Source organism: Drosophila teissieri, chromosome 2L (assembly GCF_016746235.2).
Source record: "Drosophila teissieri strain GT53w chromosome 2L, Prin_Dtei_1.1, whole genome shotgun sequence".
NCBI lineage: Eukaryota > Metazoa > Arthropoda > Insecta > Diptera > Drosophilidae > Drosophila > Drosophila teissieri.
Window position 1 is genome coordinate 1,518,757 of NC_053029.1, and position 13,547 is coordinate 1,532,303.

A 13,547-nucleotide genomic window follows, 5' to 3' on the forward strand; every position below is an offset into this window, starting at 1 on the left:
AATAGAACTAAGTAATGTTGTAGGTAACAACCTTTGAATCGCGAGTCCTTAAACTCTTAACTCGGCTGCGACTTAAGGACAAAGCCCTGGAATATCCAGCTCATTTTCAGCTTGATTGCACCCAGCACTGCAGCTGTCCGCAATTAAAAACAGAAGCCGACTTTGTCACTTGAGGTCGTTAATAGGCCTTAAGCTGGCTTAATCTGGCCAGAAGCAAAAGTAAAAGTTGGCCGGCAAGTCCGCTGTCACTCCTTCAGCAATTGGCTTCGTTTGGATCATTGTTTCTCCTGGGAAAAGTGGAAGACTCGTCCGTTTGTGCGATTTGATTTAGCATTTTCTGCATCGATTTCAGTCGGTTTCCTTTGCGAGTCTCCGTGGCACACACCCTTGTCAAAATCTTTGTGACAGGCAAAAACTTTGCGCTTAAAAATAAATCAAAACTTTTCATTCCAGCTTCATTTTCCCACTTCTCAGTCTTCAGTCTTCCCCGTCTTCTTAGTCCCCTGAGATAAATGTGCTGGTAATTTCTATATATATATTTTTTGGCTCTCGTTTCCCTATTTTTGCATATGTCAACTTTTGTCAATGGGCCAAAAGCGAGTTGCTGGCTGTTGCTGGCTAAAAGTTTCTATCAGCCCGAGACGAGACAAACTTTTTGCATCACTGTGGCCTTTGTTCTTGGCTGGGATTTGATAAGGATTTCGCATGAGTTTGGCCAAGTCTGTGGGTTAAGCTTTGATTGTCGCTTATCAGAAGGCGGCAGACGCGTTTCTTTAATCCAGAGAAACATTACAAATTAATATTTGGGAATTGACAAGGGGAATTCATTTATTTAGCTGCCTTGCAAAACTCAAGATACTGCATGATAAGTATACCCCGTATCATCCATTTACCTGCTTGTCTAAATGGAGGTACTTTTGCTCCTATATGTCGCAATTTGCCAGCCAAAATATCGCCTCCATTGAACTCGAATTCATCAATGTCGCCTGACTTTTGGATGTCAGCAAACTCTGCAAAATTGATGGTTTGAAAAAGCTTTTAAGCTGCCAATAGCACATGCAGGAACTCCACAAACTTTTGAACCCTTCGGAATCGTTATTTCAATGTAAACAATTCAATTGCATAAATATGCCAAAAGAGAAACACAATAAACTTTATTGGGTGGTGGGGTGGTGGGTGCAGGGAATAAATTCTCACAATTTGATTCAATCAGAGGCGTAACGATATCGAAGTCTGGGAATCGAAATGCCTTTGTCACCTTTATAAGAATGGCAACTTTGCCGAAAAGTTATTTAAAGCATTTTCCCTTTTCCCAGCCATTTTCCATCCCAAACTTTTCTTTCATTGTTTGCGCTAGAAGAAAAATGCGTTTTTCATGCTAATGTCAAACCTTAATAGACGGCCTCCCTCCCACTTTTAGCCTCGGAAAATCCTTGTACGGAGGCGTGCCACTCCCACCTTTGCCAAACATGTGTTCGGAGATTTTCCGGTGGCATTTCCATTTTGGGGATAGCCGAGAAGTTGGGGGTCATCGTGGCCTGAGTTATTTCACTCCAGAGAGTTTTCGATTCGGCTGCTTTGACTTGCGGCTCCCCAGTTTATTGAGAGGGCGTGTTTTGTGTGATAGGCCATGCAAATGTAACCAATTTAAAAACTTTTCCCGCTAGACGTTAAATTGACCTAAATATAATACTTGAGAGCTACAAAGTCCTTTAGAAGATTGGTCTTAAATAATGAATACTTTTCAAGTTTTTACAGCTCGCAGGTGACTCTTAAATGCAAATAGACTTATATGCTGTTTTCCATCTCATTTTCCTTATCGCACAATGTCCTTTGTCCAATTGTCGATTTCGCCTATAGAGAGGCGACCAATTAATTGGTATTTCCATTCAACGCTGGCCTTGTTTCCCCACCATATTGGCCACTGCATAGGCCGATAATGAAAACACTAAATATAGCTTGGCTCCAAAGACGAGGCTCATTCGTCTTGGCCACAAACAAGTAAATAAACACAAGTTGGGAGAAATGCAACAGCTGCTCAGCTCGTACAAAGATCGCTTTGAATTGTGTAAGTACATGAAGAATAAATTGTGACGACGTCTTTTTTACGCCGTATTTGCTCTGCCCGTTGACGTGGCATAAAAATATTTATTAACTGACTCGGAACGGAAATGTTGACTTGACCCAGACCGCAGAGCTGGCAAGGATCTGGATTCCAGCATGTTTGCACTGGCTTTCAGCTCAGTTCGGGAGCAGTTTGGACAGGACAATTGATGAACAAACATATTAGGAGATATATGTATATATGTTATGTCTATATATGCATGGGAGCTGTGCTGCGTGTGTCGAAGCACAGACACTACATAGCAACTACGCCACTACATAGTTCAGTTAACTAAAACACACACCCAAGTGCACACACACGACAGTTATTTGCTTTTATGGCAGACCGGGCCCCTTGCCCCTTTCCCCTTCCTGTCTGCTGAAATCTGGACATGCTGTGTACGTCAGTTGGCTGAACAGTTTATCCTGCATATAAACTTCAACAACATATACAACATGCCCCCTAAAATCCATAGACCGTACTCCATACTCCGTACTCCATCCCCCCATCGTATTGGCCTACAACTATTTCCGCTTACTGCTAAACAAATCCCAGCTAGCAAAACATTTCGGTTCGGGAACAATGGACGCTCGACGCACAACACTACGTATACGCAATATTGGCAGTTGGCATATTATTGGAGTCTCGTCATTGAATTGACGGATTGAAGGGGATGGATGGGGTAGATGGGCTGGATCGAATGGGGTTAGGTGGTTTGTGGGGGTGGGCAAATCACCAGGCAAGTCTTTAACCCGGCTTCATTTAATATGTTGACAAGTTGATAAATTGTTTTGCATGAACATATTCCGCCTTTGGGCGAATCGCTTAATTGGACTGAGAATAGAATGAAATGGCATGGAATCCGAGCTGACAATTGGCTTTTTGATAGATTTCGTTGTGAAGAGGGCTTTTGAGATAATAACGATTAACAGATGAAATACAAATATTTTTTTTTGGGGCTTTACGAATATGTAACTATTGAATGGGAAAACATGTTCGCCATGCTTAAAAGTAAACAATACAGAATGATTTATGACGATACAAATATAATATTTTTCCAATTGACAACTGCATTTCAGGGATACTTTTCCCAGCAAACACTTGATCGATTTTTGCCCCATATATCGAGGCGAATTTGATGTTACTTTGAAAGTTGTTGTGGCACACATCCGAGATGGCGGCAAGAGGGTGTTAAGTGATAAAGTATAAAAGGCAAAAAAGCGAGTGGCAAGTGTGGCGTAAAAAAGATGTCACCAGCTGACGCAGACATTCTTAATATTTGATGTCGAATCACGCAGCGCGGCAGCAGCTGTGACCCCAAAATACCGTGTTTGGGATAGGAGAACCCGTGACCCATTCTCCTGAACCGAACACAACGGCAGACATTAACAATTTAATGCATTTGGCGAAATAAAATGCATAAATTCGACATGCTAAATTAAACCTGCAAAATGGACTCCACTCAGAGTGAACTTTGTGGTCCTGCATACGAAATCAGCAGCATATAGTTGATTATAGTAGAGATGCAGGAGGACTGGGCTTGATTTTCATGTGATTTACAAGGGTCCTAAATGAAAAGTAGGGGTTTTTTGGGCAGATGAGATGCCATTGTAAAATGCCAGAAACAATTTAATGCTTCATTGATAACCGCACATATGCGACCCTGCGACTGTGACTGTGACTGACAGCCCAGACTTATCTTGGCTTTTCTTTTCTTTTTTTTCGTTGCTATATTTTCCTTTCTTTTCACTTTTTGGCCTTCCCCATCAGAAACTTGTCGTCAAACGGCATCGAAGGGAATCGAACAGAGGGAAAAACGGCGAACGGAAAATGTATCGCAACTGTGCGATAAACATATGAAAAATGCACATGCGGTGAGCCAAGTTCAATTCCAGAGGCCAAAAGTTTACGCCACTTAATGGAACTTGACGCAAATTCAATTACAACATGGCTCCTCACACCCGGAAACTCGCTCATGTTAGGATGGCGGAAAAACTTGCAAAGAAATTTGCGGAAAAACGTTGGCAGTCAACTTTCACCACCCAAAACACCCGCAAGGAAGGCTCTTTTTTTATTCCGCAGTTTGGGAAATTACTTTTGCTGCTAGATTTTAAAATTAAATGTGAAGGAAACCATCCTTCCTTTATAATTTGATTATTTTTGTATATTAATGAACTATTTTTTTAAACAAGGAATAGTATTCAATCAATGAAAGAGTACTTAATGGAATGAATCCACTTCTTGTTTTTAAAATATTTTTGGAATCTTTGTAACCGCCGGAGGCTGTTTTTACAATAAATAGTGAGGGAAATGGTCGAAGGAACTCAAATGGAATCGAAGTTTTTCCCGAGTTGCGGGCTGTGGGCAGCAACCTAGCTTTGGCTACACTTTGCCTGCAATTAGCAAATAAAACTTGGCTTATTTCGGTGGGTAAATGAGGCGTGGTTGGGCGGTGGGCGGTGGGGCGACTCGAGAAACTTTTGCAATCACTTTCGTTTGCATTCATTATTGGCGGAGGGCAAAGGATTTGACTGTCAGTTTTCCAGTGGCTTGGGTCAACTCGAAAGTCTGCGAAAGGATGTGGCAATTCCTTGCCCATTCAGTTGAAAACTTTTTGTGATTTTTAACCAGTGATTTTATCAATGGAATTTTAGAGTGGTTTAATTAATGGTATTGCGGCAAGTCGTGAGTTAAACTCTAGAGTTAGTACAAGTGTATTTGAAAGATTAATTCAATGTTTTAATTTATATTAATTATAAGTTTAAGAAATGGAATATTAAAACGTTGTCTTGCCTTTTAATAAATAATCAAATTTTCATTTAAAATTTTAATGGTTAGCGGCAAATCACTACAAAAGTTTTGAGGCGCCAGGCATCGGCAAGTTTCGGAACCAGTAAACTGTCATGTAGAATACATTTTACGTAGACTTTCTACACACAGACCTCTGCACAGCTTGCGTTGTCTTCCGCCTAGGTGGCGCTTCGAACAGCTCACAACCGGATGAAACATATTTAAAAACTTAATTTAAAGCATTTACTCAACAAATATGGTACACCAATAAAATTATTAAATCACGTAAAAAATAGACAACATCCGGCCACGTGGCAAACGTATTCTATTAGTTGGCTTTATAGCTCTAGCTTTATGCCGAAAATAGCTGAAGCTAACCTGATTGTAATGGAATTTGACCCAAGTGCTCTATATATACGTGACCTCTTTTGATTTAGGGCCAACGTGAAGCCGTCGAACGATGCAGTCTTCGCAGAAACTCGCACTGGCACTGACCCTAGTGCTGATTTGGTGCCTGGCCCAAAGTGCTGTGGAGTCCAGGCGAAGATGGCGCAAGGCCGTGCATTTGAATCTGCACAGGGAAGCGAACCACACCAAGATCCTGAAGAGTTTCCCCAACCAGAAGCTGCGACTCAAGGAAAAACTGAGTCCCACCACCGATGTGGTGATATCCTCGTTAACCGTATCTCAAACAGCCGTGGCCAAGGATAACTTGTTCAATTCCCACAACACGGAGTACTATGTGACTGCCAGTTTCGGATCTCCGAAGGCGCAGAAGGTCACCCTCCTGGTGGACACCGCCTCGGCGAATCTGCTGGTCTACACCTCGGAGTTTGTGAGCGAGTTCTGTGCGCAGCACAATGGTTACAACTCCAGTGAGTCGCAAACCTACCAGGCCAATGGATCTCCCTTCGAGATACAGTTCGCATCGCAGGACGTCCTGAAGGGATTCCTCTCCACGGACACCTTCACCTTGGGAGATCTGTCCGTTACGAATCAGACCTTTGCCGAAATAAACTCAGCTCCTCTGAACCTGTGCAAACGGTCGAATTTCGATGGCATCCTTGGACTCGGACTGCATCAAATCGCCCTGGATGGAGTGCAGACGCCCCTGGACAATATTGTGGAGCAAGGACTCATCGACGAGCCCATCTTCTCCCTCTACGTCAACCGGAACGCCTCGGATGCGAGTAACGGCGGCGTATTGCTGCTCGGAGGTGCGGATCCCACTCTCTACAGCGGTTGCCTGACTTATGTGCCCCTTTCCAAAGTGGGTTTCTGGCAGATCACGGTGGGCCAAGCTGCGATTGGCTCCAAGAAGCTCTGTTCCAACTGCCAGGCCATCTTCGATATGGGCACCTCCTTGATAATTGTGCCGTGTCCTGCGCTGAAAATTATAAATCAAAAGTTGGGCATTAAGGAAGCCGATAAAAGAGACGGAGTCTACATCATCGACTGCAGCAAGGTGTCTCGTCTGCCGAACGTCGTCCTGAATATTGGCTGGAAGGACTTCACTCTCACCCCCTCCGACTACGTTCTCAACTACAGTGGAACCTGCGTATCCGGCTTTTCTAGTCTCTCCGCATGCAATGGCAATGGCAGCCAAATCAATGATGATGGCGACGATCTGAACAACATATGGGTGTTTGGCGATGTGTTCTTTGGAGCCGTCTTCACATTGTTCGATTTTGGCCTCAAATTAGTGGGCTTAGCTCCCAAAGTTTAAGCAAATATCGATCTTCCATCAACTAATTGTAATAAGATTCTTTATTTTGTAGTAGATAGTAGTCAGGTTTGATGACTGTTGATACCTGATATATCAGATATATAGGTATTTATTTCTATTGTCATAATAAATAAATAAGTTGGTGTTGGGAACCTCAAAATCGTAGATTGTCAGTGTCTGTTAAGGGTGATAAACAAGATATGCGCACACTTGATTTGTTTACAACAAACTTGAGTTCGTTATCAGTTGGGTGGAAAATGTGAAATTACTTCCCGGGCAATTTCATCGAAAATTGGACGATTTATGGCGAAGTTTATCTAAAATCCCAAATGCCGAATTTGATTGCTTTTTGTTTCTCCAGCTCTGCACGACACCAAGCCGTGTAAACAAAGGCCAAGATGGATAAGGACCATCGATCAAGTTTGATATCTCTCTGTGGGACAGTTCTGGACTTATCACCGACCATCACCATATATAAGGCGGTGTCTGTTGTTTTTCTCTTCAGTCTAGCCCCAGACGATAAAAAGGGCAGCTGAATATCTTTGGGTAGCAGAGCTCAGATCATCATATCAAATCACAATGCTGAAGTGGCTGGTCCTGTTGACCATCTTGGCGCTGGTCAGCGCTGAGATCCACCGCATCAAGATCCACAAGAACCAGGATCACAAGAACACCCGCCAGCATCGCAAGCAGGCCATCCAGGCCCTGAAGCAGAAGTACAACCAGCAGGATGTGATCATCTACGACGATGGAGTTCCGATCTACGTGCAGCCCGACTACGGATACGATTATCCCAGCCAGAACTCGGATGACTACACATCCGAGGAGCTGGGCAACTCGATGAACATGTACTACTACGGCCTGATCGGCATCGGCACTCCGGAGCAGTACTTCAAGGTGGTCTTCGACACGGGCTCGGCCAACCTGTGGGTGCCATCTGCCCAGTGCCTGGCCACGGACGTGGCCTGCCAGCAGCACAACCAGTACAACTCCAGTGCCTCCTCCACCTTCGTGTCCAGCGGCCAGAACTTCTCCATCCAGTACGGAACTGGCAGTGTCTCCGGCTATCTGGCCATCGACACGGTGACCATCAACGGCCTGGCCATCGCGAACCAGACCTTCGGCGAGGCGCTTTCCCAGCCGGGTGATAGCTTCACCGACGTGGCGTTCGATGGCATCCTGGGCATGGGCTACCAGCAGATCGCCGAGGACAACGTGGTGCCGCCGTTCTACAATCTCTACGAGGAGGGCCTCATCGACGAGCCCGTCTTCGGTTTCTACCTGGCCCGCAATGGCTCCGCCGTGGAGGGTGGCCAGCTGACCCTGGGCGGCACTGACCAGGACCTCATCGCCGGTGAGATGACCTACACACCCGTCACCGCGGAGGGCTACTGGCAGTTCGCCGTGAACAACATCACCTGGAACGGCACCGTGATCTCGAGCGGTTGCCAGGCCATCGCCGATACTGGCACCTCCCTGATCGCCGCTCCCTCGGCAGCGTACACCCAGCTGAACAACCTGATTGGAGGCGTGCTCATCCAGGGCGACTACTACGTGCCCTGCTCCACCGTTGCCTCCCTGCCCGTGCTGACCATCAACATCGGTGGCACCGACTTCTACCTGCCCCCCTCGGTGTACATCCAAACCTACACCGAGGCCAACTACACCACCTGCATGTCCACCTTCACCGACATCGGCACGGGCTTCTGGATCCTGGGCGACGTCTTCCTGGGCCAGTACTACTCCGAGTTCGATTTCGGCCAGAACCGCGTGGGCTTCGCCACTCTGGCTTAGGTCTTCAACGAACGATCAAACGACTTGCTTCCTAGGTTTACAATACTTATAAAAATACAAAAAAATAAATGGCAAACTATTGATTAACTTCTATAGGTCTTTAATTAATTATTAGCTAATTATTTTGCCAGCTGGAAAAGCTTTTACTCCCACTGTATATTAATTCTACGCATATTACATGATTGTCAACACCCCAGAATATGTTGAAATGGAATGGAACATGCTCCGCACTATCGCGTGTGAAATTCTTGGCTAAATGGTGTGAAAATGAAACTCAGCTGCAGACTTGCTGGCTATATCAGAGAACGAAGCAGAGCTATAAATACGTGACCCAATAGGCCTCAATTAACAAATCAGAATCGCGGACCATGGGGGTCAGGTGGAACCACTTCAAGTTACTGCTGCTCTGGCTAACAGTCTTGGCTGTCTTGGCCTTGGAAGTGGAGGCCAGGAAGCGCGTTAAGATTGGATTGCACAAGAATCCTGAGCCAATTGAGGAGAACATTATGAACGAACTGAAGACCCTGTCCATCAAACACAAGTTGAAGGCTGGCGATTCAAAAGCTACCACGAAACAGGATACGAAGGATCCAGGATCAAAAGTCGCCACACTGTCCAATATGTACAACACGGAGTACTACACCACATTAGAGTTCGGAAATCCGCCTCAGGCTATGAAGGTGCTGATCGACACGGGTTCGGCGAATCTCTGGGTGCTTTCATCCAAGTGTCCAGACTCGGTGGCACCCTGCGCCAATCGCATCAAGTACAACTCAAGTGCTTCCACAACCTACAAGGCTATCAATGCCCCATTCAATATCGAATATGGCTCCAATTCAGAGGATGGACCCATAGCACTGTCCGGTTTTCAGTCGCAGGACATGGTGAACTTCGCCGGATACTCTATTAAAAATCAGGTCTTCGCCGAAATCACCGATGCTCCAGAGAGCGCCTTTCTGAAGTCCGAGTTCATAGGAATTATGGGATTCGGGTTCTCCAGCATAGCCATTGGTGGTATCACCCCACCCTTCTACAACTTAGTGGACCAAGGCCTCGTAAGCCGACCTGTGTTTTCCATCTACCTGAATAGAAATGGCACAGATGCCATTCACGGCGGCGAGCTGATCCTGGGAGGAACCGACTCGGGTCTGTACAGTGGCTGTTTGACCTATGTGCCCGTGTCGGTCGCAGGATACTGGCAGTTTACCATGACAAGTGCCATGGTGAGTGGCTTTCAGTTTTGCGAGGACTGCGAGGCCATACTCGATGTGGGCACTTCGCTGATTGTTGTGCCTGAGCAAGTCCTAGGTACCATCAACCAAATATTGGGAGTTCTCAACCCGACGGCTGCGAACGGCGTCTTCCGAGTGGATTGCTCCACGATCAGCGAGCTTCCTGACATAGTCTTCACCATTGCCCGGCGGCAATTCCCCTTGAAGTCCAGCGATTATGTGCTCCGATATGGAGGCACTTGTGTCTCGGGATTCACCTTCATGAATGGCAACTCCTTGCTGATTCTGGGCGAGATCTTCCTGGGCAAATACTACACAGCCTACGATTCTGTCAACAAACTCATTGCACTGGCACCTGCAGTTCACTAGGTCATTCAATCTATCTATTCAAATATGTTCTTTAACAAGTTTATTCTTTGTACTACTACTAACCACATTAATAAAGTATCCCCCTTGGAAAAACCAAAGCTACGCCCGTTATTTATTTCATTTGCGTTTCATTGAGTTTCCCCCACAAATCACATATTGCAGAGCAAGTCTCGTGTTTTGACCCACATTACGTGTGAATCGCACTAAATTTGAACCTGATAACTTCGCCATGGAGCAACTATAAATCGGGCGGACTGACTAGGAACCCGACCAGTGAGCCACCATGAATATACGTGTGATTATCCTACTTTGCTGCCTGACCGTCTTGGTGGACGGCAAGAAGATCCACCGATTTCGACTGGAAAGACGATCCCATCGCCACCACAAGGTTCCCCACCCCCATCTGCACCTGCAGTTCCGAAACGCCCTGCGGAGGAAGTACGGATATACTCCACTCCGTACGGTGAATGCGGTGAATGTGACCAGTGAGCCAGGCAAAGGAGCCGTGCTTGTCGAGCCCCTGATCAACTCCTACGATACGAACTTCTTCGGTGTTGTATCGCTCGGAGATCAGCCATTCACCATGCAGTTCGACACGGGATCCTCGGACTTCTGGGTGCCCAGTTCCCATTGCAGATTCTGCATCAAGCAGTGCGGCAACAAGTTTTTCCGCGAGTCCAAGTCCAAATCCTTTCGGTCAAGTGGAAAGCCATTTAGCATCACCTACGGATCGGGATCCGTCAAGGGAATGGTGGCCTCGGATAATGTGGCCTTCGGTGACCTGAAGATCCAGAACCAAGGCATTGGATTGGTCAACATATCCGACTCCTGCTCCGTTTTCGATGGAATCGCTGGCTTCGCCTTCCAGCAGCTCTCGATGACCAAGTCGGTGCCTCCATTCCAGCAAATGATTGACCAACAGCTGGTGGAGCAGCCGATATTCTCGTTTCATCTGAAAAGTGGGTCCCGCGACGGGGGCTCCCTGATTCTCGGTGGATCGAACTCGAGTCTGTACTACGGTCCCTTGACCTACACAAATGTGACCGAGGCCAAGTACTGGACATTCAAGATGGACTTCATTGAGGTCCATGGCAAGGGCGCGAGGCGCTGCAACTCGGGATGCAAGGCCATCATGGACACGGGCACCTCACTGATCGTTGGTCCTGTGTTGGAGGTCCTCCACCTGTGCAATGACATAGGCGCTGTATACAATGACACCTATAAACTTTACACCGTTGACTGTGCCTCCATTCCCCAACTTCCGATCCTCGTGTTTGGCATCGCCGGCAAGGAGTTCTACGTGAAGCCACAGACCTACGTGATTATGTACGCAGACTTATGCTTCGTGGGCTTAATGGACCTGCTGGGCCTGAACCACTGGATAATCGGCGATACCTTCATCCGGGAGAACTATGTGGTGTTCGATATGCTTGAGAAAAGAATAGGCATAGCACCGGCTGTTTAATGGGCATAGATGAGTTTTATTTGGAAAAGTATATATAAATGGAGTGGGAATACTGTATCTACATTACTTCGGGTTCAAAGGTCGGACTTTAATTTGGTTAACATGTGTATAAGTGGCACAAAAGATGGCAAATAAATTGTAAAAGTTGGAAAAATAAATGTGTTAAATGGTTAATGGGCGTTAAATCCGATGGAGAAATCTGACCTCTGACCTTTTTGGTGGACTGTTACTTGTGGGTTCCTACTGGCGGTTCCTTTCCATGTTGTGGCGTTTGCTGACCACCGTTGCCCCCAAAAATGCCGCGTGGCAAGCGGGACTGTTGCTGCTGTTGTTGCTGCTGCTGTTGCTGTTGCTGCTGTTGTTGCTGCTGCTGCTGATGCAATTGCTGCAACTGTCGCAGCTGCACTTGCTGCTGAAACTCCAGGTTCTTGTAGATCATGGCTGCAGCAGCAGCAGCACTATTAGGAGCCTGATGCTGCTGCGGGGCAGCTTGTGGCGCGTGCTGCTGTTGCTGGTTGTGCTGCGGAGTTTGCCGCAAGTTGCGAGCCATCAACTGCTGGTAGAGCAGAGCAAAGTCCTTGGGATTGGCGTGGGACAGTGCAGCCAGATCCCCGACACTGGGACGATGTAGTTGCTGCTGGTACTGCTGCTGCTGTTGCTGCTGCTGCTGTTGTTGCGGGGGTGGCGGTGGGACACCCTGCTGCTGCTGCTGCTGATGCATGGGCTTCTGTGGCACGTGCAGATGTTGCTGGCTGTGCGGCGCATTCAGCTGCGGTTGTGGCGGCGCTTGGTGTTGCATCTGATGGTAAAACTGCGGAAATGGTATCTCATTGAAGTTGTTCACCGAGTTGCGATTGTGGTTTTCGTTGCCAAGTTGACGATGTTGCTGCTGTTGCTGTTGCTGCTGCTGCTGATGTTGCTGCTGCTGATGTTGCTGCTGATGTTGCTGCTGCTGAGGAGTCTGCCTCTGTGGTTGCTGAAAGCCGCTCTAAAACATGAAATAAATGTTTAGCAATAAGCACAGAATATTTACAAGATGTGGGATAGGTATACCCAGTGCTGTACTATTACTAAAACCCCGTGAACTACTTAATAGAGTCGCGCCTGTGTGCTCATAGCTTACCCCCGGCAAGTTGGACCCCGAGGCAGCCCCTTCATGTTCCGGAGAAGCTTGTCTTCTTTCATATAGAGGCGCCGACCTGGCGGATCGTTCGTATCCCGGGTGGGAACTCCAAGCTTGACTCACCGTCGGTTTCAGGCCCGCCAGACAGCTGGCCGTGTCCTTGGGGAAGTCGAGGAAGCCCTCCCCGAAGATGGAGTAGTTCTCGGCGGCCTTGAAGTAGTTCTGGCTGCCGTTCTCCGGGTAACCGGTGGCATCTCCGTAGAGAACGCGCTCCACCTCGGTTACGTAAATGCTGGCATTGTCGCTGGCCGACGGCTTGCTGACCGGTCCCATTTCACAGCCCGTTCCCGATCCGCATCCGGTTGGGAAATTGGGCACAGCTTGCTCAGGCGCCTCCACGAGTCCCAGGCAAACGTCGTTGGGCGTTACGGCCCAGATTTTCTTGGCCAGCTGACTGGATATGTTGGCTAATGGGGTGGAATGGTAGCATGATGAGGCATCAATCTGACTCTGAAGTTCACACGAAAGTTTTACCTTGGGTGGCAGCCGAAGTCTCATTCTCGTCCAGGTCATCAAATATCACTTGGCTCCTATTGTTGGTATTCTCGGTCATCGTGCGACTGGTAGAAAGAAACATAAACTATAAATTTGGAGTAACGAACAATATGCCTGACTTAAATGAAATTGCTCAACCTTCGCCAACTGCGTCCCGCAGCTCACTGAACGTTGAAAACAATAGGAAAGCCTTGGCAATCGAGCAAAAGCCCAGTCAATTCGCACCCCAGTTTGTTTATGAATTCTGGCTTGGATTACGCAGTAAACAATTAATGTATTTACTCCGCACCTCAACGAATTCCAGCTTCTGGCCAAGTGAAGCAAAAGGAAAGGAAGGAAACGTGCTCGCTCGGCGAAGAAGAATCTGACACAAGGATGATGGGCAGCAC

The 13,547-nt window shown here is 47.1% G+C and overlaps 5 protein-coding genes across 6 annotated transcripts; 4 read left to right on the top strand and 1 right to left on the bottom strand.

The window, feature by feature from the left end:
- Nucleotides 1–5,345: 5,345 nt before the first annotated feature.
- Nucleotides 5,346–6,780, top strand: LOC122626044 (aspartic proteinase A1). Its single transcript, XM_043806150.1, has one exon. The coding sequence runs from the start codon at nucleotides 5,355–5,357 to the stop codon at nucleotides 6,618–6,620; it is 1,266 nt and encodes a 421-aa protein (XP_043662085.1). The 5' UTR covers nucleotides 5,346–5,354; the 3' UTR covers nucleotides 6,621–6,780.
- Nucleotides 6,781–7,199: 419 nt separating this feature from the next.
- LOC122626382 (lysosomal aspartic protease) lies at nucleotides 7,200–8,480 on the top strand. Its single transcript, XM_043806626.1, has one exon. The coding sequence runs from the start codon at nucleotides 7,200–7,202 to the stop codon at nucleotides 8,412–8,414; it is 1,215 nt and encodes a 404-aa protein (XP_043662561.1). The 3' UTR covers nucleotides 8,415–8,480.
- Nucleotides 8,481–8,770: 290 nt separating this feature from the next.
- Nucleotides 8,771–10,093, top strand: LOC122626205 (lysosomal aspartic protease). The gene has a single exon (XM_043806377.1). It carries the CDS (start codon nucleotides 8,783–8,785, stop codon nucleotides 10,013–10,015), a length of 1,233 nt encoding a protein of 410 aa, XP_043662312.1. The 5' UTR covers nucleotides 8,771–8,782; the 3' UTR covers nucleotides 10,016–10,093.
- Nucleotides 10,094–10,298: 205 nt separating this feature from the next.
- Nucleotides 10,299–11,486, top strand: LOC122621165 (pepsin-2B). The gene has a single exon (XM_043798941.1). It carries the CDS (start codon nucleotides 10,299–10,301, stop codon nucleotides 11,478–11,480), a length of 1,182 nt encoding a protein of 393 aa, XP_043654876.1. The 3' UTR covers nucleotides 11,481–11,486.
- A 46-nt stretch (nucleotides 11,487–11,532) lies between these two features.
- Nucleotides 11,533–13,329, bottom strand: LOC122621157 (putative mediator of RNA polymerase II transcription subunit 12). 2 transcript variants are annotated; one of them, XM_043798917.1, is made up of 3 exons: nucleotides 13,138–13,223; nucleotides 12,604–13,070; nucleotides 11,533–12,468 (listed from the first exon to the last, which is right to left on the bottom strand). In XM_043798917.1, the coding sequence occupies exons 1-3, from the start codon at nucleotides 13,214–13,216 to the stop codon at nucleotides 11,707–11,709; spliced, it is 1,308 nt and encodes a 435-aa protein (XP_043654852.1). In that variant the 5' UTR covers nucleotides 13,217–13,223; the 3' UTR covers nucleotides 11,533–11,706. The 2 variants fall into 2 exon arrangements, with proteins under 2 accessions (XP_043654852.1, XP_043654862.1); XM_043798927.1 differs by having other exon boundaries at nucleotides 11,534–12,468; nucleotides 12,727–13,070; nucleotides 13,138–13,329.
- Between the last annotated feature and the right edge of the window lie 218 nt (nucleotides 13,330–13,547).